Here is a 26,876-nt window from a genome sequence, read left to right as displayed (position 1 = left end):
TTTTATTGGGAGTCTTTTTCATCATGTGAACATTAATTATCAACTATACAAATATAGACATGATTCTTAGAGTAACATCCACAAATAAATAAATACCTGCTTACATACACAAACCTAACCCACCATTAAAGAGTCTATTCTGATTCATACAAGTCTATAGACGAAAATGGCCCCATAGCGTTTCTGTAACTGTACATCTCTGTGAGAGCAGGCATCCTCATCTTTCTCCCACAGTTCAAACTAAGACTCTGGCTGTTAGCAGCCTAACACACAACCCTCCATGCCTGATTTCCCCCTCTCAATCCTACCTTCCTGCCATCAAGCTGACACTGACTCGCAGTGACCCTGCTCCTGTGGGAATTAGAGATGGTAACTCTTTACAGGAATAGACAGCCCCATGTTTCTCCCACAGAGCAACTGGTGTTTTCAAAATACCCACCTTGCCAACCACTACACCACCAGGACTCTTGCTCAAGTACTAGAGAAGCTTCTAAATTTACAAGAATGTCAAAGCACTCAAACGTTGCCTACTTCCCACTTGAATTGTGAAATCACGGGCTAAGTTTTGGAAAATCAATATATGCTTAATGATATATTTAAGTCTTTGGATTATTTTTCCAAACAAATTCCAGGGCAGAAACCCTTAGCATTAATAAATCTTGTTAAGAAAATCCCAAAATTTGGAAACACTGGATTTAAAATGTTACTTGTATTAGTTCTGTTTCCTGGACTTCTAGCTTTAGTTCAATATTTAATTGAATAAAAAAGTTACCTTCATCACCATCTACTGTATTATGTATTTTCTTTCGTTTATTTTTGTCTCCTTCAATACGGTTAGCAACATTCTAAAGATATTGTCCCAGGATTCCCAGCTCCTTATTATTCAAGCACTAATCAAAGTACTGCTGTGAAGAGTCTTTAGACATACATGAAAACTTGACAATAATCTGACTTTAAAATAAGGAAATTATCCTAGATTATCTGTGGGCCCAATGAAATCAAATCATATGAGCCCTTAAATGCAGGGGAGGGAAGGCCGAAGATGCGTTGGAAAGTTCTGGCAGGAGGGGACAATAGAGGAGAGAAGATCCACGAGGAGTGGGCAGAGAGCTACAAAGCACACGGAGGAATCAACATACTGACTTGACGATGGAGGCGATGAGACCTATGGGCGACCTTAAGATGTGAGAGAGGCCAAGGCTCGTAGCTAGCAAGAAAACTGACACATAAGCCATAAATTAAGTAAATTCAGGAGGGAAAAACTTAAATAATCTTGAAAGAGTATTGGTTTATAGAATATTAATCTCCAGCACCTCCAGAAAGATTTTGGCCTTTAGAAACCCAGGGCAGAAACCCAGGTGACTCATGCTGTGTGTGGATTTATGGCCTACTGGCCTATATGGTAATGCTTCATGTTGCAAAATTTTGGTTTTCTATGGCAGCGAGAGAGAACGAATATATCCTACTAGAAAATAGGCCCTAAGTGGGTGGGGATAATCCTTAGTGCTGTGACCCAGAATCTTCAATAACACCTGGCAATCAATAAATACTTGCTATCTACATTCTTTTCCAGAAAATCTGTATTTCACATGGATTTATGAAACACTTACTCTAAAAATCTTGAATCAAAATATTTAAAATTAACATATAAAAGTGTGGTTGAGTTGAAAATTGTTTATTTAGTAGTTTTGACCCCAACACGTTAACAGTGGTTACTATTTCCATGTCTAAGAGACAAAGGTTTGGTGATATGTATACTCTTTAAAACCAGCCAGTGAAAATTCAATGGTTTGATCAGTGATTGATATTGAAGATAACTGATCAGTGAAGACAGTTGCCACGAGTCAGGAGACAACTTGACAGCAACTGACAATAACAACAATTCCTTCCGGGGAATGAACACAATTGCTACGCTCTGAAAGAAAAGAGTGACATGGGGCAAGGAGTAAGGAAAGCAGGAAGGCATGAAGAGAAACAAAAGTATCAGAGTACAACTTTACTTTGAGTGTGAACATTTTACATCTATATTTATGAGTGGTGTGTATACTGGATCAAATGTAATATGAATTTCTTACTGTGATTAACATTAAAATAATCTGAAAATTATAGCCCTAAAAATGATTAAGTATTGTGTTAATGTTCTAGACTGTAATGTAGGGTCTGACAAGAGCTCAAATGAAAACAAATGGATGGGGGTATGCCTGTTAAAAAAAGACGATGAAGAAAATATTACAGCATCCTAAGTCTGTCAGTTTGTCATACTGTGGAGGCTTGGGTGTTGCAGTGATGCTGGTAGCTATGTCACTGGGTCACCCAAAGTGAACATATTTCAATGGAGCTTCCAGACTACGAAGAAGGAACTGGCTGCCCAACTGCAGTGGAAGTAGCCACTGAACACCTTATTCTTCGCTTCTGAACATTTTCAGATATTAAGACCTAATGGTGGAGGTGGAGCATCGTCAGAGACAGTGCCAGAGGACGGGTCTGTTGAACCTGAAAGCATTAGCACGGTGACTGAAGAGGAGCTGTTTTCTCAAAGGAGAGGCACCATGGTGGCTTGAATAAAGAGTATGGAAGTGGAACAGCTGAGGTCTTTATCTAGTGGTCGAGAACAACCCAAGGTGAGTAGAAACACTGGGGGGGGGGGGGGGGGATCTACTAATAAAATTGGAACTTGAAATGTATGAAATATGAATCTAGGAAAAGTGGAAGTCATCAGAAATGAAATGAAACTTATAAAGATCAGTATCCTAGATCTTAGTGAGCTCAAATGGATTGGTATTGGCAATTCTGAATCAGAGAATCATATAGTTTACTATGCTGGGAATAATTCAATCAAGAGAAATGGCATTATATTCATTGTCAAAAAGAACATGTCAAGATTTATCTGTCTGTGATAGGGTTATATCTATCTGACTTCAAGAAAATCCAATAAACACAACTATTACTGAAATTTATGCATCAACCCTGAAAACTAATGATAAGGAAATTGAAGAATTTTACCAATATTTTCAATGTCTTTAGTCAGAAATTGATAAAACATGCAATCGAAATGCATTTATAATTATTGTAGATTATAATGCAAAAGTTGGAAATAAAAAGGAAAGGGCAGAAGTTGAAACATATGGTCTTGGTGATAGACACAGAACTGGAGGTCACATGATATAATTTGCAAGACCAACAACTTCATAGCCAACTTGTTCATAGCAAATATTTTTTTCATCCATACCGACAGTGACTATACACATGGATTTCTCCAGATGTAATACAAAGAAACCAAATTGACTAGGTCTGTGTATGATACCACTTTTGGAGAAGCTTAATATTTCAGTTTCTAAAGCTAAGCCAGAGTCTGACTGTGGTACAAGTCATCAATTTCTCATGTGCAAGTTCAGGTTGAAGGTGAGGAAAATCCAAACAAGTCCACAAGAATGAAATATGACTTTGATAACAGCTCACCTGTAGTTCAAGAACATCTCAAGAACAGGTTTGACACTTTGAACACTAATAACAGAATTCCTGGTAAGTTGTGGGAAGACATCATTCATGAAGAAAGCAAAACATCATTAAAAAGACAGGAAAGAAAGAAAATATCAAAGTAGTTGTCAGAAGATATTCTGAAACCTGCTCTTCACCATAGAGTAGCTAAGGTAATTGGAAGAAATGATAAAATAAAAGAGCCTGAATAAAAATTTAAAGGGCAGCTTGAGAAGACAAAGTAAAATATTATCCTGAAACGTGCAAATACCTAGAGTTACAAAACCATATAGTAATCTATTTCCTATCTTAAACTACAACAACTTAAGAAGAAATTCCAACTTCTGGTTGCAATAATGAAATATTCTATGGGAAAAATATTTAATGGTGTAGGAGGCATCAAAAGAAAATTCACACATTATATTATTATGTCCTTGATGTCACATCCAAGTAAAGTTTTCTTGAAGATGATTTAACAATTGCAGCAGGACATTGACAGGGAGCTACCAGAGGTTCAGGCTGGATTTAGAAGAGGACGCAGAACAAGAGATATCACTGCTGACGTCAGATGGAGCTTGGCTAAAAGCAGAGAATTACAGAAAGTTGTTTACTTATGTTATATTGACTATGTCAAGGCACCTAACTGTGTTGATCAAAGCAAACTGGATAATCTTGAGAAAAATGGAAATTCCAGAATGCTCCATTGTGTTCATGCAGAATCAAAAAATGTGTGACAGTGTTGTGTCCTCTCGCCATACTTATTCAATCTGTATGTGAGGTAGTTTATTGTGCCAATCTGGCTGATAAACACATGTGGGGTTAATTGAAGGGTGGAGGGATAAATGGCTCAGTAAGCCTCGCCTTTCTAGTTCTCGTCTCTTGCTTTGTGATCCTTGGACCAGGGTGCAGGTGCCTTAGCCAGTTCTCTGCTTCAGCTGGCAAGGCTCACTTTCTGCAAGGCATCCCTGAGGAGAAGCCACATGGACCTACCGCGATGCAGCCCTGGGAGCTGGAACAGCCATGTGGAGACCCCTGCCAGCGCTGAGATGTTTACACATTAATTGATCTGGCTTTCTTCCCACAATCAGAATCATTGTGTGTATTTTGTGAGAAGGAGGAAGACTTTGTGGATTGGTGGCAGACATATGTGTTAATGTAGGATTTGTGAGCTTGGGCAGCACTAGGTTGGGATGTTTTCTTGATGTGCACTTAACCTTTATTTAAAACTCTCTCTTATACATGAGTTTCTGCGGATTTGTTTCTCTAAAGTACCCAGACTAACACAGTATGTAAAACAAATAATCTGAGAAGCTGGATTAGATGAAGAAGAATGTGGCATTACGATTGAAGGGAGGCTTCTTAACAAGTGCGATATGTAGAAGATACAAGCTCGCTTGCTGAAAGTGAGGAGGACTTAAAGCACTTGCTGCTGAAGATCAAGCCTTCCGTGTGGATTATGACTCAATGTAAAGAATACCCAAATCCTCACAACTGGCCCAATAGGTAATATGATAAACAGAGAAAAGATTGAAATGATCAAAGATTGCATCTTGCTTGGAACCATAGTCAATGCTCAAGGAAGCAGAAATCAAGAGTTCAAAAGACTGCTTGCACTGGGTAAATCTGCTGCACGAAACCGCTTTAAAGTAATGCAAAGCAAAGACTTTACTTTGAGGACTAAGGTGTGCCCCAAGACATGATGTTTTCCATCACCTCATATACATGAGAGAGTTGGACAATGAAGAAGGAACACTGAAGTCAAATCAATGCTTTGGAAATATGATGTTAGTGAAGAATACTAAAGTACCATGGATTACTAAAAGAGCAAATAAATCTGTCTTGGGAGAACAGCCAGAGTGCTCCTTAGAGAGACAAGGACAGCCAGACTTCATCTCACATACTTTGGCCATCTCAGGAGAGACCAGTCCCCGGAGAAGGACACCATGTGCAGGGGCGGTGGAAATGAGGAAAGCCTTTCAAGAGATGGGTGGACCCAGTGGCTGCCACAATGAGTGCAGACTTCAGAACCACGGAGTGGCTGGCACAGGACAGTGCAACGGTTCATCTTGTTTTCTTTTACACAGGGTTCCTATCAGTCGGGGTCGACTTGATAGCTCCTAACAACAACAATTGGGTGAAAACAATGAGTCTTTCTCTTCTTGCCGTGTTCTTCCTTGAGTCTCTACCTGAAAGAGTATCCCTGGACACTGCTCAGGCACAGTTGCCAAGTTTGGATATAAAGTCCAGTACCCTTTGAAGAGGACACCTTGATGGTTTAGTTAGCAAAATGTTACAAGTTCCTACTTACATCTTTTCTCAGAAAACACTCAAAAGTTAATTACATACTTTCTGAAATTAATCACCTATTACTGTTATATAAATTTGACTGGAAAGGAAGATAGGAATGTCTATGGTACATGGGACTGAAAAACAAATGATATAAATGCTCGAAATTGAATCTAGCTCAACACTTCATATTTTCATAGATGAGGAAGCTAAACTAAAAACTTATGCTGACCTCATTACTACACCAATGCTTTCCTTGACTTACTTAACTGTGCCTCCAACTGAACATTGCGACTACATACTATCCATTTATTAACTCAAAAGTATATTTTGTGGACAGGAGTCAGGTCATACAACTTTGTAATATTTTCTAAGAGAACTATAGTAGAATATAGTAGAACAATGGGTGGGAATAATAAATAATACTGGCAATACATTTAACTGTGTTCCCAGCATTAAACAAGATATAAGTGAATATACTTTTATTTTTAATGCTAGCATTATTATTATGAATGTCAATGTCTAATAAAGCCTCAATATCTACTGATTTTCAATGGCTGGTTTTGAACTACTAATTTTGTGGTTAGCATTCTAACTCTGAACCCATTAATTCACCAAGGCACTTTTTGTTGTGCTATGCTTATTTGTTAAAAATATCCCTCTTAGGTTCTTAAAATGTCTTTATATTTGAATAAACCCTTTAAAAGACTATTCTTATTGGCTTAGGGCATTTAAAGTAAATGAGGCTGGATGAAATAAACCCAATTAGCTAAAAATTAAGCAAAGAATTTCTTCCAAAGCATATGAAAAGTCAACATGATGACTTCTAAGGAAAATTTTTCTTATGAAAATATGAGATCTTTTATAATATGAAGTTCATTTTTCTTAATTAAAAAATCAGACACAAGAACTGAAGTGACCACTGGAGTTTGGAGGTTGAAGTTCGTATCAATGACCGAGGGCTGCAAATCATAAAAACCTAGTATGATATCCTTTAGGAGATGTTACACAAAAAAATTATCAAAGCATTAAAAGAAATGAACTGTAGTCTATTTTTTCTGAAGATTTTACCAATATTATCAAAAGATTTTCCCTCAAATCCTACAAGCTCTACAGCACCTTTCCCTCTGCTACTTTTGTATTATTTAATTAGCATATAATTACGTGCTCTTTCACATTGGAAAGAACATTCTTTTATTAATGACTCTTTGAGAAGTTTTTTATTATTTATCTTTCAGTGTGAGGTCAAAATCAAAAGGCTTTCATGCTTCTTTTTAGCTGGGAGTTCTTAAAAGAAGTATGAGAGGGTTATGTGTGTCACATACACTCATAACTTTAGTTTTCCCCTTTAGAATGAAAAATAGGATTTTGGAAACAAATATTGTGTCTTCCAATCTCTCCAAATTAGATATTTGTAGTGTTAAAGAACATGTCTGAAAAAGATTGATGTCTCTACCAGGTATCGGTATCCCTTAGGTTCTCCCAGTAGGATGACCATACTGGTCAGAATAAATAGCTTTCTGGAATCTTGTTATAAAGAAAGAGTCAGTACATATCTTAATTTACAATTAAAAACATACATTGTAGGCTCTGAATTGGCCTTACATGATGTGTTCAGCCAGCTCTTCAACTGTAGTCAATCATGGGAGGGAGTGCTCATCTCTGCTCAGGAAGAGCAGTTCTCACAGCTATTTTGGCTGGTTATTTTTCCTCAATATTAAACTGACTAGTGATCCCAGATTGAATACAGGCAATTATTAGAAAGTCTGTATGTTGTTGCAAATTTTAATCATTTTGAGACATTTTGCTTCCAGCAATAATTCCACAAAGCCAACATTTCTTGTATAAGAAAAAAAGGGGGCCTTTGGCTTAGAACTACTCTATAGTTCACTTTGTAACTTAATTTTATGTCACATCTAGACTTTTCTGTTGTGGCATGGGTCCATATAAAACAGGATTCCAAGGGATGCTTGGTCCTAAAAATTCAAGATGAACAAGTGGACAATAACGTGAGGATCATACACCATAAGTCATATTGTTGGTGTCAGGTGCCATGAGTTGCTCTGGGTTCCTAGTGCCGATGTACAACGGAAGGAAACATCGGCCATTCCCCTCACTAGCTTCAAAATTGTTCTTACATTTGTGTCCATTGTTGAAGCCACTGTGTCAATCCATCTTGTCAAGGCTCCCCTTTCTAACTGCCCCTCCATTTTACCAAAAATAATGTCCTTTCCAGAAATAGGTCTCTCTTGGCAACATTTCCAAAGTCCATGCGTGAAAGTATTGCCATACTTGCTTCTAAAGAGCATCCTGGTTGTGCTGCTTCCAAGACCGATTTATTGGTTGTTGTGTCAGTCCGTGGTACTGTCAGTACTTTGTTCTCCAGCACTATAATTCAATTGAATTGTTTCTTCTTCAGTTTTCTTTTCTCAATGTCCAACATTGAGAAATGATTGCAACTATCATGACTTGGACCAAGTGCACCTTAGTCCTCAAAGTAATATGCTTGTTTTTCAACGGCTTAAAGAGGTCTTTTGCAGAAGATTTACACGATGTCATGCATCATTAGATCTCTTTACTACTGCTTCCATGAGTACTGATTATGTATCTAAGAAATATAGTGAATCCTTAACCACTTTAATCTTCTCCGTGTTTATTGTGATGTTATCAATTGGTCCAGTTGTTAATAACCCCTCCTCTGATCCGGATGCCACATTCTTCTTCACATAAGCCAGCTTCTTTGATGGTTTGCGCAGCACACAGACTGAATAAATATTGTCAGAGACTACAACCTTGACACCCGTTCTTGATTGTAAACCCTGTAGTAGTCCCTTGTTCGGTTCTAACAGTCGCAGGGTTCTGCATGAGCACAGTGGAGTGTTGTGGAATTCCCATTCTTCTCAAGGCTATCTTTAACTTGTTACGACCCACACAGAAATAAACATATTTCTGGCATTCTCTACTTTTAGAGAGCCATTTTATATCAGCAATGATTTTTCTTGTTTCATGTCCTTTTCTGAATCCTGCCTAAGTTTCTGGCAGCTCCTTGTCAATGTACTGCTGCAGCTGTTGTTGAGTGATCATAGGCAAAAAAAATTTTACTTGCATGTGATATTAATGATATTGCTCTAAACATTGGTCATTCTGCAAGGTCATATTTCTTGGAAAGGGTACAAATATGATTCTCTTCAGTCCGTTGTCTGGTTGCTATCTTACAAATGGCTTGCCATAGACAAGTGAGTGCTTCCAGTGCTTCATCGGTTTGTTGAAACATTTCAGTTGGTCTTCCATCAATTCCTGAAGCCTTGTTTTTGGCTAATGCTTGCAGTGCAACTTTGGCTTCTTCCTTCAGTACACTAGGTTCTTGATCATATGCTACTTATTAACATTATTGCATGTCAACTAATCCGTTGTGTTACTGTGACTGTGGGTTCTTTCCATCTCCTTTTCGTGTTAACTGAACCCTTCAATATTTTGTCCTTAGAATCTTTCAATATTACAATTTGAGGCTTCAAGTTTTTCTTGAGTCCTTTCAGTTTAAGATATGCTGAGCGTGTTCATCCTATTTTATTTTCTACCTCTAGGCCTTTGCATGGTTCATTATAATATTTGACTTTGTCTTCTCGAGCTGTCTTTTGAAATGTTCTTTTCAGCTCTTTGATGTCATCATTTCCTCTTTGTGGCTTAACTGATCTGTGATGAGGAGCAAGTTACAGCGTCTCATTTGACATCCACTTTAATATATTCTTTCTCTCCTGCCCTTTTAATGATCTTTTGCTTTCTTCAGGTATGATGTACTTAATACTATCCCACAACTCATGAGGTCTTCCCTGCTTAATACATCAACTTATTCTTGAAATGTTCCTGAAGTTAGGGTAGCATATCCTCAAGTTTGTGCTTCCACTGTTGTGGACTTGTTTTCATTTTCTTCAACTTCAACCTAAACTTACACATGAGCAATTGATGGTCTGTTTCACAGTCAGCCACTGGCCTGGTTTTAGCTGCTGAGATTGAGCTTCTGCATCATCACTCCACACAGATGTAGTCAGTTTGATTTCTGTGTGTGCCACCTGGAGAAATCCATAAGTATAGTCACTTTATTATTGTTGCTATTGTTGTTAAAACATGGCATTTCAATGAAAAAGTCGTTGGTCTTGCAAAATTCTTTTTTAAATCTTTGTATTATTTTATTTTTATATGCAATATTTATTTTTAAATCATTGTATTTTTAAATCATTGTAAATCAAAATTTGCTTTTACAGCAAAATTCTATCATGTGACCTTCAACTTAATTTCTATCACTAAGTCCGTATTTTCTGCTCCTTCCTTTTTGTTTCCAACTTTTGCATTCCAATAACCAATAATTGTCAATGCACCTTGATTAGCTGTTTGATCATTTTCATATTGAAGACATTGGTTAACTTCTGCAATTTTGTATTACTAGTTTTTATGATGGTGGGTAAATTTGAGTAATAATTGTACTGATTGAATTTCCTTGTATATGGATAGCTATTATCCTCTCACTGACAAAATTTTACTTCAAGATTGATCTTAAAAGATCATGCCCTTTTGGCTTATGAATGCAATGCCATTTCTCTTGACTCTATCACTCCTAACAGAGTAACCATATGACTTTCTGCATCAAAATGGCTAAAATTGTCCATGCTAGTTCAATAAAGCCTAGAATGTCAATCTTTACCCATTCTATTTCATGTTTCACAACTTCCTATTTTCTTAGATATATACATCAGACATCCCAAGTTTTGATGATCAGTTGACATTTGCAGCTGATTCTTCTCATTTTGAGTGATGCCCCAATAGCCAATGAAAATCTCAAAGGCTTTACTATTGCATTCGCCTCATTATGTCAACTCAACTTTGAGAAGACAGCACTTCCTCGGTCACATGTCATGGGTCTTCTGACCTGAGGGCTTCATCTTCTGGCACTAGCTCTGACACTTCTGCTTCCATGTGAGGCTTTCGCTATCTTACCTTTCTCCAGTGCTCTCCATCATGTCTTCAGTGGCTAATTCCTCTGAAGTGGACAGCCTATAGACAGCCTGCTCCATAGACTGTGCTTAGTCGGGAAGCTCTGCTGAAACCAGCTCACTCTGGGTGACACTGCTGGCATTTGAAATACCAGTGACACAGTTTCCAGCATCACAGAAATACACAAGAGATTAGGTTAGGACAAACTGAGAGGTAAGTGATGATCCAAACACCTTTTGTTACACAAATCTTTTCTACAAGATTTTGAATGGGATCCTCATATTTCACCTTTTCTCTGATGCAAACGATATAGTAAGGGATAATACCTTATCACTAAATAAGCTACAGGATTTCCACTTTATTCTTCTATCACAGGAATTCTCAGTCCATCATATTTTTTTCATTATATTTTGAAGAATTTTTGAAGCAGAGACTCAATTTTAAGCTTGAATCATTGAGAACATAGTCAAGAAGGCCAACAGGGAGTTTAAAAAGCTCTTCTAAAACAATTTATTGTAAGTATTAAGATCATATATTCTTGACTTTTTAATTTCAATGACCCAGAAAGTTAAAGAAAATGTAAAGGTATACATCATATGAACAGAACTATAGAAATTTTTATTACTAATACTTAAGAATAAATGAAGTTATCGAGTATAAAACTATTAATTTGCACAGGTTAACTGAGTAGTTTCCAGAATAAAGAAATGTAGTTTGAACCCTAATTTCCTCATTAATTTATTATATGACCTTGAAAAACATGTAACTTTATGAAACTTCAGTTTACGCATCTGTAAAAAGGAGATGATATTATTATCTTCCTCACAGAGCTCTCAAGAGCATTAGATGAGCTAATTCATGCGGCATTTTGCTTAGTGTATGACGTATTTTTTCAGTAGCCAATAAATATTAGCTTTCCCATGTTCACAGAAGCAAATAAAACATAGAACTTAATTGTAAAGAGCTCTATTTTTTTTAAGTTGATTCTGTTAAGAACTTTAGAACTTAATGAATGTCTACAAGGATAAATCTTGTACTGACAATAGTGTTACAGAAAACATAAAGGGGAATTTTCATTGTCAGGGAGTTTTTTAGTATCTATTATAGCATGTGCAAATTCACAAAATCACGCTGTTGTTAGGTGTCATCGAGTTGGTACTGACCCCAGGTGACCACATGCACCGCAGAATGACAAAGTGCCTGGTCCCGCGCCATCGCCACCGTTCTTCCTGTGCTTGAGCCCACTGTTGCAGCCATGGTGTCCGTCCATCTCCCTGAGGGTGTTCCTCATTTTTGCTGCCACTTGACTTTACCAAACACGATGCCCTTCTCCAGGAACTGTTTTTTCCTGACAACACGCATCCCAAAACAAAGTGTTGCCAACCTAGCTGTCAAGAACACTCTGGCTGTACGTGTTCCATACAAGTTGATTCCATTGTCCTTTCAATGTTCTCCAATTAAATGCACCAAATCTCCTCCTCCTCCTCCGTCTTTTAAATGAATCATTTTATTGGGTGCCCTTACAGCTCGTATAACAATCCATATAAAATTGTATCAAGCACATTCATACATATGTTTCCATCATCATTTTCAAAACATTTTTTATCTACTTGAGCCATTGGTATCAGATCTTTTTTTTTTCTCCTGCCCCCAACCTCCCATCCTCATGAACCCTTGATAATTTATAAATTATTTTTATTTTCATATCTTAGATGATAGGCTGTCTCTTCATCCATGTTTCTGTTGTTCATCCCCTGGGGGTGGGGGTTATACATAGATAATTCCAATTGGTTCCCTCTGTCTCCCACTTCTTATCCCACTTTCCCCCTACCCTAATGGTATCACTCCTCCCATTACTGTTCCTGAGGGGTTTATCTGTCTTGGATTTTGTGTGTTGAGACCATTTATCTGTACCAGTGTACATGCTTTGGTCTAGCCAGATTTGTAATGTAGAACTGGGGTCATGATAGTGGTGGGGGCTGGGGGTCGGGGAAGCACTAAAGAACTAGAGCAGCAGTTCTCAACCTATGGGTCATGACCCCTTTTAGTGTCGAATGACCCTTTCACAGAGGTTGCCTAAGACCATTGGAAAACACATATTTCTGACGGTCTTAGGAACCAAGACACCACTCCTCTACCCATCTCCAGGTGGGTCTGCCCACATGAAGATACGCCCACATATGAGTACCCGGCCTGAAGACTGTTACCCATGCTGCACCATGCTTCAAGACAAAATTTCAACAACAACAACAAAAAAAAGACAAAATTTCATTTATTTGTCATTAGAAATAAATATTTCACAATATATAACTACATATTGTTTTGTGATTAATCACTATGCTTTCATTATGTTCAATATGTAACAATGAAAATACATCCTGCATATCAGATATTTACACTATGATTCATAATAGTAGCAAAATTTCAGTTATGAGGTAGCGATGAAAATTTTATGGCTGGGGGTCACCACAACATGAGGAACTGTATTAAATGGTCACGGCATTAGGAAGGTTGAGAACCAGTGAACTAGAGGAATGTTGTGTGTTTCGTCGGTGTTATACTGCACCCTGACTAGCTCATCCCTTCCTTGTGGCCCTTCTGTAAAGGGATGTCCAATTGTCTGCAGATGGGCTTTGGGTCTCTCTTTCTGCAATCCCTTGTTCACATGGTGATGGTTGTTTTGGGTCTTCTGATACCTGATACCTGATCCCATCGATACCTCATGATCATATGGATTGGCGTGTTCCTTCCATGTGAACTTTGTTGCTTCCCTGCTAGATAACCACTTGTTTAACTTCAAGCCGTTAAGACCCCAGATGCTGTATCTTGTAATAACTGGGCACCATTAGTTTTCTTCACCACATTCGCTTATGCACCCATTTTGTCCTCAGCAATCATGTCAGGAAGGTGAGCATTACAGAATTTCAGGTTCTTAGAACAAATGTTCTTGCATTGAGGGAGGACTTGAGTAGAGGCCCAATGTCTGTCTGCTACTGAGGTAGATAGTTTATTGTGCCAACCAGGCCAATAAACACGTGTGGGATTAATTGAAGGGCAGAGAGATAACTGGCTCAATGAGCCTTGCCTCTTTTGTCTCTTGCTCTTTGATCATTAGACCAGTGTGCAGCTGCTTTGCTTATTCTTTGCCTCAATTTGCAAGCTACACTACCTGTGGGACATCTAACCCGTGGACTGTGTCACTGTAATTTGAGGTTCTTTCAAGACCTGCTTCACCACACCATTGGAATTTATATCTCTTGAGCTGTGGACTGTCGGACCTTGTCATCTGGCTGAATGTTAGTGACCTGCCTTGCTCCCGGTGCCCGGATAGCCTGAATTGTTCTACAGATGACTACCCAGCGGCCCTCAAGACTTGAAGGACTGCCAGTGTCTCACAACTGTCTCACAGGCGTGAGTTGCACTGAGCTATTTGTACTGCTTTATAATTTAATTATCTGTTGATTTCTTATGTCATATATCTGTCTATCTGTATAAATACATATAAAATTATCAGAATTCTGGTTTTGTTTCTCTAGAGAACCCTGTATAACACATTTTGTACCAGGAGTGGGGTACTGGAGAAACAAATCATAAGATAGAGAGTAGATGTTTGTTTGAGCTCTCCCTTATGGTAGCTTTTCTTTGTCTAGCCAGAGGTTAGATAAAGCCACACTTTACTCAGTTGTTTTCTGGGGAAAATGTGGGAAGGAGAAAAATAGAAAAGTTGTAAGCCCACTTGCTTTCAGCCATTAAAATATGATCTTTAGATGGGTTTAGGCCATGCCTGCAAAGAAAGCTATGCAAAGAAATATACGTCCCACCCAGTGCTTTGGAGTACTCAGGAGCCAGTAGTCTTTGTCAGAAGCTGGAAAAAACCTGGAACCATGAAGAAAACTCCTCTCTGGGACTGAATGTTAAAGGGAGCCTGTGAGCAGGTTGAAATGCTTGCTAGGTGACCACCTGGATCTACTTGTGGAGTGGAAGTGGGAGAAATGCATCAATAAAGAGAGGGGTTGAGTTTTGGCACTGACACCTGTGGACTTTGTCTATAGGAAAAAAAGGAGAAGACGAGAGCAGGTTGACTGGTCTAAAGTTCATGACCTAGCACAAGGAGGCTAGGCTTGTTGAGCATTGGTGAGAGCCCATGGTCTAAAGGCAAGGTGACCAATGGGCACCCTGAGGAGGCTGAGTGAAGCAGTCCACATTGAGTTGATCAGAACCGGACCAGATGGAGATCTTTGAGCCTGTGAATTGGTGCATATTGTTGCTGACTTCATGGATGGCCTGTCCAGATTTGACTTTGCTTATGGATGCAGACTTCACAAGGTTCCAACTGGAATGAAGACTCTTCATGTCAAAAAATATGATTGTCTTCTCAGAGAACTGGGTTGATGTCAGTGGGCAGTATATAAATTGGATACTCAAAATTGGGGGGATAAAGGCATGAAGTGGTTGATTTACAAACTTTCATAGGTGGGGCAATGTATTCACAGGATTATAAGATTAAGGTGTAGGTGTTACTTAGGTGTAGGTGTTAATTTCAATTTAGGTGTAGGTGTAGTTGTTAATTTCAATCATGAAACTAAAGAATTATTACAAGTGCCAGGTTGGCAAAGGGTGGATTGAGGTAGTTAATTTATTGTGCCAACCTGGCAGATGAACACTTGTGGGGTTAATTGAAGGGCAAAGGGATAAATGGCTCAGTGAGCCTCGCCTTTCTAGTTCTCTGGTCTCTTGCTTTCTGATGGTCAGACCAGGGTGCAGCTGCCTTAGCCAGTTCCCTGCTTCAGCTGGCATGGCTCACTTCCTGCAAGACATCCCCGAGAAGCCGCATGGACCTACCCCAATGCAGCCCTGAGTGCTGGAGCAGCTGTATGGAGACCCCTGCCAACGCTGAGCTGCTTACATGTTCACTGATTTGGCTTTTGTCCTGCAGTCAGCATCATTGTGTCTGTTTTGTGAGATGGAGGAGGACTTTGTGGATTGGTGTTGGACATATGGGTTAATGGATTAATGTTGGACTTGTGGCCTTGGGCTGCACTGGATTGGGATGTTTTCTTGATGTGCACTTAACCTTTATATAAAACTCTCTTTCCCTTATACATGAGTTTCTGTAGATTTGTTTCTCTAAAGTACCCAGACTAACACAACTACCTTAATACTTAACATATAAATATATATACATAAGCCTATATCCTTATATTATATATTAATATATTTACACGTGTACATGCCTATGCTTATACTTCTATAAATGTCTTTTACCTCCTAGTTTTTTCCTGTTTCCTTTACTTTCCCCCTGTCTTGCCATCATGTATACCCAACTTTTACATATATATAAGGTAATTGAAAAAATACTTCAAAGTAATATACTTGCTTTTCAATATTCTGAAGAGGTTTTGTGCAGAAAATTTACCTAATGTGAAGAGTTTTTGATCTCTTGACTGCTGTTTTCATAAGCATTTATGGTGGATACACACAAGACAAAATGCTTGATAACTTCAAACTTTCATTCACTTATGTTACTTATTAAGGATGCTGGTCTTCTTTACATTGAGTTGTAATCGATATTGAAAGCTGCAGTCCTTATCTTCATCAGCGTGTGCTTCAAGTCCTCACATTCAGCAAGCAAGATGGAATCACCTGCATATCTTGGGATGTTAGGAAGACTTCCTCCAATCCTTATGCCACAGTCTTACTCAGCATAGAGATTGAACACGTGTGAGGATCCAAGCCTGATGCACACCTTCCCTGATTTCAAACCATGCAGTATTCTTTCAGCCTGTGCAAGCAACTGCCTTTTGACTCATGATGTACAGGATCTTGCATGAGCACGATGAAGTGTTGTGAAATGCCAAGCTTATCCAGAGTTTGCTATGATCCACACAGTCAGATGCCTTGGCACAGTCAATAAAACACAAGTGAACATCTTTCTGTGTTCTTTGCTTTCAGCCAAGACCCATCTGACATTAGCAACAACATCTCTTGTTTCATATCCTTTTTTGAATCCAGCCTGAACTTCTGGCAGCTGCCTGTCAATGTACTGCTTCCACCGTGATGGGATAATCTTCAGAAAATCATTACTTGCATGTGCTATCAATGTTAATGTTCTACAGCTTGAGCATTGTGTTGGGCAACCTTTCTTTGTAATGAGTATAAAAATGCATATCTTCCAGTCAGTTGGCCAAATAGCTGTCTTCCAAATGTCCTGACATAGATGAGTAAGGGCTTCCAGTACTTCAGCAATTTGTTGAAGCATTTCCATTGGTATTCCATCAATACCTGGAGCCTTGTTGGGGGTTAATGCTTTTAGCGCAGTTTGAACTTCTTTCAGCATCACTGGTTCTTGCTAAAATGCTACTTCCTGAAATGGTGGAAAGTTGAATAATTCTTTTTGTGACAATGATTCTGTGTATTCTTTTAATCTTCTTTTTATGCTTTCTTCATCATTGAATAGTTTGCCCATAGAATTTTTCAATACTGCAACTAAAATCTCGTATCTTGTCTTGAGTTCTTTCAACTGGAGATATGCTGAGCTTGCTCTTCCCTTTTGGTTCTGTAACTCTAGGACTTCGCAAGTTTTTAAAAATAATATTTGGCATTGTCTTCTTGTGCTGCCCTTTGAAGGTTTCTATTTTAATAATTCATCAATCCATGAACAGATTAAAGAATAACTAAAAATTATCACAAATCAACAAATACAATGTCATTATTCGTGCTATTTTAAACTTGGTATGTTATGTGTATGTCTGCTTAGTCCATGCACTAAAGATATATCTTGACAGAATTGAATTATATATCTGCATGAGAAATTTGTCCACCAAAATATTAATTACTGCTGTCAATCCAAATTATAAGCTAATTAGTCTTTAGATCTATGTTACCCTTTACAAAATATCTCCCTATGCCATTATTACTTTGTATTTTCCAGGTATCTAATTCTTATCAATAGTTTTCTTTCCTGCCAAGGCAAAACCTACACACACACAAAAAGAAGGGTTAAAAAAAAAACCCTACACCCTTTGTTTTCAAATATTATTTTTAAAGTAATAATAAGAATTCAAATCCTGTCAGGCTAGATATCTCAATATCTAATTAAAAATACAAAGAATAGAATTAATTGCCACCTCTCTCCCATTTACCAGTGGTCAGTCATTGCAAAGCAGAAATATATCAATATCTGAAGAAGATTCTCCTTACATTTCCCCTGAACTTCTGTACCTTCTCTGAGTAATCCCTTACGAAGATTACATACTATACTTTAAAATTATAAAATTATTTAGTGAAGTAGTAATCAGAAAGATCAAATTTCTCTCATAAAATTGGAAGGATCTTAATTGAAAGGGGTTTTTTGGTATTTTTTTAAAAGTCATGTAAAGAAGAAGTTCTATTTTTCCTCATGCCTATTCAACGAATGGCACATGGAAAGAATGGAGCCTGCTATCATCTTCCCAGCACTGCTCCTGCATCCTCAGAAGGTTTCACATTACTGCCATCACATGTAATGGAATAATGTTTACTCATTGGGTAATCTGACAATTGATGGAAATCCATAAAGATGGTATTCTGAATGAAATAAAAATGTACTGTGAGAAAATGAATTAGGAAGAATATGGGGGAAATGCTATGTAAAAGGATAACTGTCTAATCTAGAACCACTCCTTAAAGATGCATGTGCCCAGTGATCTATCACTCACAGACGTTTGCTGTCCCGAGCCCGCTGTCCACCTACCCGAGTTGTCTTCACTTTATTCCCCGAAGAACAGCTCCAGCCTTTCCGGTCTGGAAGAACTTTACATTCCTCTCCCTCAAGACACGGCTGCATGTGACACCACCATTTCTGTTCCACTATTGAAGCTGCAGGAGTGAGAAACACCACGTCAATGTCGTCTGCATTGCTACTTATCTGGTTGCATGTTGAAGGAGAAACAAAGGCACACATTGTTTTTTCCTCACCACTAGGTTAGACATCCTCTGGTTTTGGACAGAGAGAACACATTTTTACAGGCTTTCTGACTAAAAGTATATTTCGTATGCATTTATCTTCATGAAAACAAATACATATGATGCCATATGAATAAGTATAATATGAATATATATGTATACATATATACCCATTTATATAAATATATAGTAAAATGGACAATTGAATAAATTGCAGTCAATATTTTGGAAACAATATAATATTTCCAACAAGTAGGAAGAACATTAGAAGGATATATATACCCATATGTATATATATATATATCCACATATATGTGTACCTATACATATGTGTATGTTTTTATATCATGGTCAATAATCATCACCACATGATGATATAAGCAGTAACAGATTATTGTTTGTGGTATCATTAATTAAATAGCACTATGTAATAATTATGCCCTCTTATAATTAGGTAAGATGTCAATTAAAGTACTAATAGCTTATTCATCTTCAGCAAAATCAATATTTTACATACATTTTATCTATAACTAAACAATCTCTCATTTATATGGTACTTATTTTCTTCATTCTTAAAAATTATCCATGGTTTTAAAAAGCTATACTATTATCATCTACTTTCATCTTTCCTTTCCCAATTAATTTGTGTCTGGCCCTCAGGAAATCAGTATTTCATGGTTTCAATATGAGAAACACCTTTTTTTTTACCCTCCGCCCCTCCCCCTGAGAAACACATTGACTTAATTCTTGGAGCATCATCTTAATGCATTTGTAGAAAAACTGCATGATTTTGGACCCCTTTCTCACAAAATTCCCCTAAGCTTGCAAATCACCTCATTTCAATCGCTTGAACTCTTACTGGGTCCTCTAGGATTAACCGCTGATGACATTGTTGGAGTGGGGTTCCCATTCTACACAGTGCCTGCCCACTAGACCAGCATGATAAGCAAAGAAAGAAGTCGCACCATCCACACAAGACGGAGCAGCTCGGGTGGTGCCGGCCACCTGCCCAGGGAAGCAGGAGCACTTGACCGTTTGTGACCGCTCCTCTATCTTGTTCTTATTGCAGCATCTGTGGAGTGCCACCACCTCGCAAGTTCCCGTTTTAACATGGTGAGCTGCACAGACGAAACAAAAGACAACAGTGAGGTAGCTTTGGACATCTCCCCTCCTCTTTTTAATTACAAGTCCATTAAATACAGCTCTGTAAGGGATCCACCATGCATGAAACTAGAAATACAACGATGTTAACTCCATAATGCAGATTTGATTTCTTTTCTAAATGTGGTTAGATCATCTCTGTCCGAAAATGCTTGGTGAAGCAGGAACGATTAGCGACTCGATTAGGTGGCGCTCTGAAAAAGGGCTGAAATATAGAAGCAATATGAATATAAGGAACAATCCAAACCATAGTTAGTTGCGCATGACTTGTTTTTCCCCACATTTTGTTCAACACGTTAATCAATATACGGAAAGGTCCTTTGGCCAAGGTTCCTGCCAGAAGACGTGGCATGTCCCCATTTTCAAAGCAGGGGTGTTGGAGACAGCAGACCATAGACAGAGAAAACAACAGCTGTGAAAACCAAATGCATCAAGGAAGCAGGCGCTGTATGGAGAAAGCGGAGCTTGGAGAAACCCTGTCTTGAGGGGAGCCTGCAGACACTGACGGGAGCAGGACAGACACTGGGACATTGTAAACGAACTCGTGACAACTACAGAGCCTCTCCTTCAGTTGTCTTTCACATCACAAACTTGCTCCTCCTAAAAATCATAGTTTGACAAGTTTAAGAGCAAGTAACCTAAATGGTGATTGTAGCACTAACCCAATGTGTTAGTCTGGGTACTTTAGAGAAACAAATCCACAGAAACACATATGTGTAAGAGATAGTTTTCTATATAGGTTAAGTGCATATCAAGAAAACATCGCAACCCAGTGCTGCCCAAGCCCATATTTATACAAGGGGACTTCAAAATTGTTACCTTACCTGTCTTGAATTATACTAAGGGACTTCAAAATTTTTGTGAAAAACTCCCCTTATCTTCTTACTCCACTTTTCCACTCACTTTTTAAAGCCCTCATATAAAAGGGAGCCCTGGTGGCACAGTGTTTATGCATTGGGCTGCTAACCACAATGCCAGCAGTCAGAAACACCAGCCACTCCATGGGAGAAAGACAAAGATTTCTACTTCCGCGAAACATTAGGCCCATAAATCCACTGGGTATGTTCTACCCTGTTCTATAGGGTCTGAATGAGTCAGAATCCATCCAATGGCAGTGAGTGAAAGGAGTGAGTGTGTAATACAAAGTGTGTAAGGAATTACTCCACAATGAAATACTTAAAAAATTGGTAAAGTTTGGTATGTCAGGACTATGGTATAAATCCACCTAAGTCTGGCTGGTCAACAACAACTCCATGAAAGAAAAGTGAGGCTTTGTACTCCCAAAAAGCATTTTCTTGCAGAAAATAAATTTTGTTGTTAGTTGTCACCACTTTGGTTGCAACCCTGCACAATGGAACCAAACACTGCCAAGTCCTGTGCCATCCTAAGAACTGATTCTATACCTGAGCCCATTGTTGCAGCCATGGTGCCAATCCATCTTTCTGGGGCCTCCTCTTCTCCACTTCCCCTCCACTTTCATACGCATGATATCTTTCTCCAGGGATTCATAGCTCTTGGCAACATGTTCAAAGAATTTCTATGAATAGAAAAGCCAAAAAACACCAAACTCACTGCTATTGACTCTATGCCCACTCATAGTAACCCTATAGGGGAGGGTAGAATTTCACCTGTGAGTTTCCAAGGCTCTAAATCTTTATAGGAGTAGAAAGCCCCATTTTTATTCCACAGAGTAGTTAATGGTTTCAAACTACTTCCCTTGGGGTTAGCATTCCCAACACGTGGGGAATAGAAAATGTTTAAAGTGATGGGCATGGAGCACAGTGGAGAGAAGGATAAGATTGCAGCTGCACTGAGTAATCAGAGAAGCATGTCTCCCTTCAAACCTTCAGAGAACAAGGAAGAGCATGCAGTAAAAGCCCGATAGACCTAATTTTCCTGCCATGTTCTTTCTTTTCATTGCTTAAGAATAAAACGCAGACACACAGATTGAAGTTCCTAGTGGCAAGTGGAATATCGGTCATCTTTTGTATTAAAATAGAAGCTGTCAAGTTGCCCCCACCCTTTTAGGGTAGGAGAAAGACAGGGAGATGACATCATCTTTTTAAACAGAAAGATTAATAGATAATTTTGTGCTTAAAGATTTTGAAGGCTCCCTAACAAAACCAAATCTATGCCAACAAGGCCATTACGACTCATAGTGACATTCTACGACAAAGCTTACAGTTCTTGAATCTGTATGGAAACACAATGCCACACCTTTTTCCCATCGAGTGGCTGGTGGGTTGGAACTACCAACCTTTGGGCTGGTCATCTACTGCATTCATCCCTGTTCCACCAGGGTTTCTTGTTGAAGACATGGGTAGAAGTAATACCAAATTCATCATTTTTGTACACATGCCAGGCAAAGGTACAAAGTAAAGTAAGATACTCTGAAAGAGGAAGACGAACCTTGGAACAGAATTTAATATTTAATTCACATAGACGAGACTATATATATATATATATATATAGTTTTCTTATTTGTCTACTGTTGACCATTATTTCCTATTGTAAGCAAATTATTGTTGAAAAGGACTAATTTTTCATGTAAGCTGCTCAGTATGGGGTATGTGTTTAATAATAGGTAAACAAGCAATTTAAGAAGGTAAAACTAATTCCTGTGGTTTCCCTTTAAAAGGTTAATGAGACTGTAGGAAATTCAAGCAGTTACTAAAATTCTCTACACAAATTCAGACAGAGCTCATGATAAAATAACCTAATTAAATATTACAGCTTTCCAGATTAAAATAATAGGCTTCACAGAAAATCAGTTGGCACCATACTAAAATGATGCAAGACCCCCTGGAGAAGCTTTAAATGAAAAAGAACGAGCAAACAAAATTTTTCATGTCACAATTTCCAACTCATGAAAAAAAAAAGATTTTTTTTTTGAACATGAATGTGATGCATAAATGCAAAGAATTGCCTCCTACATTTTTATGCAATGACTCCAGAGATGTGTTGTTGTTTTGTTGTTAGGTACCATCAGAGACATATAACAAAAACAAAACTCACCACAATGGAGTCAATGGTGACTCATAGGGACCCTGTATGACAGCACAGAACTGTCATTGTGGGTTTCCAAGACTGCCAACGGCAGTAGAAAGCCTTGTCTTTCTCCTGTGATTGGATGGTGGTTTTGAACTGCTGACCTTGCAGTTAGCAAACCAGTTTCTAACCACTATGCCCCAGAGTGCCTATCACATAACACAGGGATAACTCATCTTATTGCTCTAATTGTGGTCTTCAAGGTTTTGACCCTTATGTCTCCGGACAATAGGAATGCTGCCTCCGCTGTGCTTTGGAAACGTGGTCTCTTACGCAGTATCTGAAAACTCTTAGCGCTTTTGAAAAGCTTCTGTTGTTAAGGGTCACCAGGTTGGTTCTGATTGACACTGACCCACTGCACAACAGGATGAAACACTGTCTGGTCGTGTTCCATTTTCACAGCTGTTGTTAGGCTTGAGCCCATTTTTATAGCCATGTTTCTAACCTACCTCATGAAGAGTCTCCCTCTTTTTCACTGGCACTTGATTTTACCAAGAAAGACGTCCTCTCCAGGGACTGGTCTCTCTCGATAACGTATCAAGTTGTCAAGTGCATGACTACATGTGTGAGACTGTCTCACCACTCTCACTTTTGAGTAGAATTCTGGCTGTACTTCTTCCGTGAGAGACTTGTTTTTCTGATGATTCATATTCCTTTCAATACTCTTCATCAGTGCCGTAATTCAAACGCAGCAATTCTTCTTCAGTCTTTTTTTTTTTTTGGTCGTTGTCCAGTAAGGTGAAGAAATGACTATGGCTCAAGTCAAGCACCTGGTTGTCCTCAACATGACACCCTAGCATTCAGCACTTTGAAGAGTCTTGTGCAGCAGATGTGCTCAGTGAATGCGTCATGTGATTTCTGGATTACAGCTTCCATTTGCCTTGTTTGTGGATCCAAGCAAGATCAAATCCTTGACAACTTTCATTCCATCTTTTCTCCCTTTATCGTGATGGTATCTAGTGGTCCTGTTGCGAGGACATGGGTTTTATTTACAGTAAGTTGCAATCCATACTGAAGGCTATTTGTTACTAATTTGCAGGTGCTTCAAGTCCTCCTCACATTTAGCAAGCCAGGTTTTGTTATCTGCATAGCACAGGTAAATAATAAGCCTTCCTCTCATCTTGATTCTCTGTTCTTCATATAGCCCATCTTCTATATGTGACTTCTATGTCCTTTCACAAAGCCCCATCATGCATTTTACCAAAACAACTTTGTTTACAACTGCTTTGTTGCATGTTAAGAGAAATTTCCTCATGAAAATATTTGGAAAACCTAGATTTAATGGCTTTTGATTTTTATGTATGCCTATATTAAATATATACACATACATATGATCAATATAATTCAATACATATAATATGGTCTAATCCATTTCTTATCAAATACCTTTAAATCAGTTATCAAATATACCTTAACCTCACTTATTGAATATCCCACTCTCTAATTTTTATATTTAGGAAAGTAAAAATAAAAATATATGATCTGACTAGTTTGTGCATGAATGATGTACACATGCCTGAGGTGTGAGGTTAGAGTAATGTTGAATGTGATGGTTAATGCTATGGCTCAATTTGATTGGGCCATGATTCTCAATACTTTGGCAGAGATGTAATGATGTAATTTGGGAGATATGTCATATTAATCCTGACAGTTATTAAATGATGAGGTCATCCTCCATTTTGTGACTGATGTGGCTTTCATCCTTTGTCACATATGCTGGCTTTCATGCTACTCACTGATCTTTGTAATCTAACCACGTGAATAAGCGAAGGAGAATGCACATGGGCCAGGGATAAATGGGTTTCTAGTAGAATAATGTTTATACAAATCATCCACCTTTAGTAGTGATTTATAGCTTTATTTTAATATAAGCACAAAAGTATATATATCATATTTCAATAAAACCAATTCATTCACTCTGAAAACAATTTATGGAATAATGGCAGTAGCTGACATTTATTGAGCATTCACTGTGTGCCAAACATGGATTCATTTAATCATCCCAACAACTACTGAGAAGGAAACTGCAATCATTTCCCAATTTAAATATAAACCAGTTGGCCAGGTATGTTAATTATCTTTAAAAAAAAAAACAACTAGGAAAGGATAAAACAGAACATCAGAGTTCAGATAGTTTGCATCTGGGATCCAGGATTTTAGCCTCTATCCTGCAGCATCAGTTCTCCAGAGCACAATACATGTAAGGGACCACAATTTTAGGTAATATTTGTGTATAAATATCCTTTTTGAGGGAAGACGGAGTCTGGATGATGCTGATGAGCCCAGGAGTGGCTGGTCAGATGGCAGGTTGCGGTACTCAGAGACAAATTACTTCAAGGTTACCAGGTACGATAGCAGGCTATTGAAGACTACCACAATCAGCAGGAAATATGGAAATTGTTAGGCTCCAAGTTCAAAGGACTGAAGGTCAGATGACAAGTCCGATGTAGGATCCAGATTGAGCAAAAAGCAAGCAAGCGTTGACAGTGTCCACATGTGTTGGAAGCTCCAAGGAAACTCCACTTTAATTGGTAACTAAGAGCAAATCGTATCATGTCTCACTCAAAATCACTCTCAGCGTCAATGCCGACTCATAGTGACCCTACAGAAAAGGGTAGAAATGTCCTTGTGAGTTTCTGAGAAGGAGCGTAGGAAGCCCTGTCTTTTTCCTACGGAGCAGCTAGTGGTTTTGAAGAGGACCTTGTAGTTTGCAGTCCGACATATAACCAGGGCTTCTTTCATATGGGTAATAGCATTACGTCAGATCTCACCGTGGCAGATAAGTAGATCATAACAGCCAAACCATTGAGTAATATGACTCAACTAGTTGACACACAGCCTTAACCATCACTGTCCACGCCTGTCAATTTGGCACTAGTATACGTCTCATTCAATGATATATCATCTCTAAATATATGGTGCAATGAGCATGTGTACCAGCAAAAATGTACTGGACCCCACTTAAATCATATTAGGTGAACAAAATAAAAATATCTCTTACGCTTTATTTTACTTTTGTTTTTAAAATATTTTTTTATCACTGTCTCCTGTATGCTTCACCATATGCATGGATTTCTTGCAACAAAGATAACCATGTGGCCTCTGCCTATCTACTCTCTAGCTAGTAATTTGTCTTCCCTCTCCTCCCACCTCTGATAAACATCAAATAATGCTTCTTTTAATGTGAAAACAATTTTTTGAATTTTTAAAAGGCTGGTCTCACACAAGAGTTGCTCCTTCGTGATTGACTAATTTCACTCAGGAAAATGCCCTCCAGACCGATCCAGTGATGAGGTGTTTTGCAGACTAACTGTCATCCTTTATCACTGCCCAGTATCCCATTGGATGTAAGTACCAGTCTGTTTATCCATTCTTCCAGTGACGGGCACTTCAGTTATTTCCATGTTTTTTCTCTTATGAATAATGTGACAATGAATATGGGTGTGCATACCTATATTAGTGTCATGGCTTTTATTTCTTTAGGATATATACCAACTAGAAGGATTTCTGGGTATTTGTTATTTCCATTTCCAACTCTTTGAGGACATGCCATTCCATTCTCCACGGTGAATGCGTCTTTTCATAGACCAACTAGCAGTGTATAAATGTTATAGACTCTCAGCATTTGTTGTTTTCTATTTTTGAACTTTTCTAGTCATGCTGAGAAATGATGATATCTCATGGTTGTTTGATTCGCATCTCTCTAATGGCTAAGTGAGGCCTGGTGATGCAACAGATTACACACGGGGCTGCTGGTTAACAGTTCAAAATGCCCAGACAGTCTGACAGAGAAAGCTGAGGTTTTCTGCTGCTGTGAAATCCTTCCCGCCTTGAAAACCCACAGGGACACGTCTGCTCGGTCCTAGAGGGTGGCTAGGACTCAGAATCAACTTGATAGCAATGCATTTTAATTCATTGTGAGCAATTTCTTCATATTGTTCTTGGCCACTTGGATGTTTTCTTTTTTTTTT

At 38.4% G+C, this 26,876-nt stretch overlaps 1 protein-coding gene across 3 annotated transcripts in view; it reads right to left on the bottom strand.

The window, feature by feature from the left end:
* Positions 1-26,876, bottom strand: part of TAFA2 (TAFA chemokine like family member 2) — a 558,734-nt gene that overhangs the window by 41,224 nt on the left and 490,634 nt on the right. For all 3 annotated transcript variants that reach the window (XR_006680164.1, XR_006680165.1, XM_004700491.2), the window contains exons 3-4: positions 19,662-19,814; positions 18,485-18,609 (exon numbers count right to left, since the gene is read on the bottom strand). Coding sequence is in view for 1 of the 3 variants with exons in the window: in XM_004700491.2 (XP_004700548.1) it covers positions 18,485-18,609; positions 19,662-19,814 (278 nt within the window). In the remaining 2 variants the exon portion in view is untranslated. The remainder of the gene's footprint in view (positions 1-18,484; positions 18,610-19,661; positions 19,815-26,876) is intronic.

Source organism: Echinops telfairi, unplaced genomic scaffold (genome assembly GCF_000313985.2).
Source record: "Echinops telfairi isolate 266 unplaced genomic scaffold, ASM31398v2 ScPeMD7_2;HRSCAF=8, whole genome shotgun sequence".
NCBI classification, from domain to species: domain Eukaryota; kingdom Metazoa; phylum Chordata; class Mammalia; order Afrosoricida; family Tenrecidae; genus Echinops; species Echinops telfairi.
The sequence above is the reverse complement of the archived record's forward strand: the minus strand, read 5'-3'. Positions and strand labels throughout refer to the sequence as shown.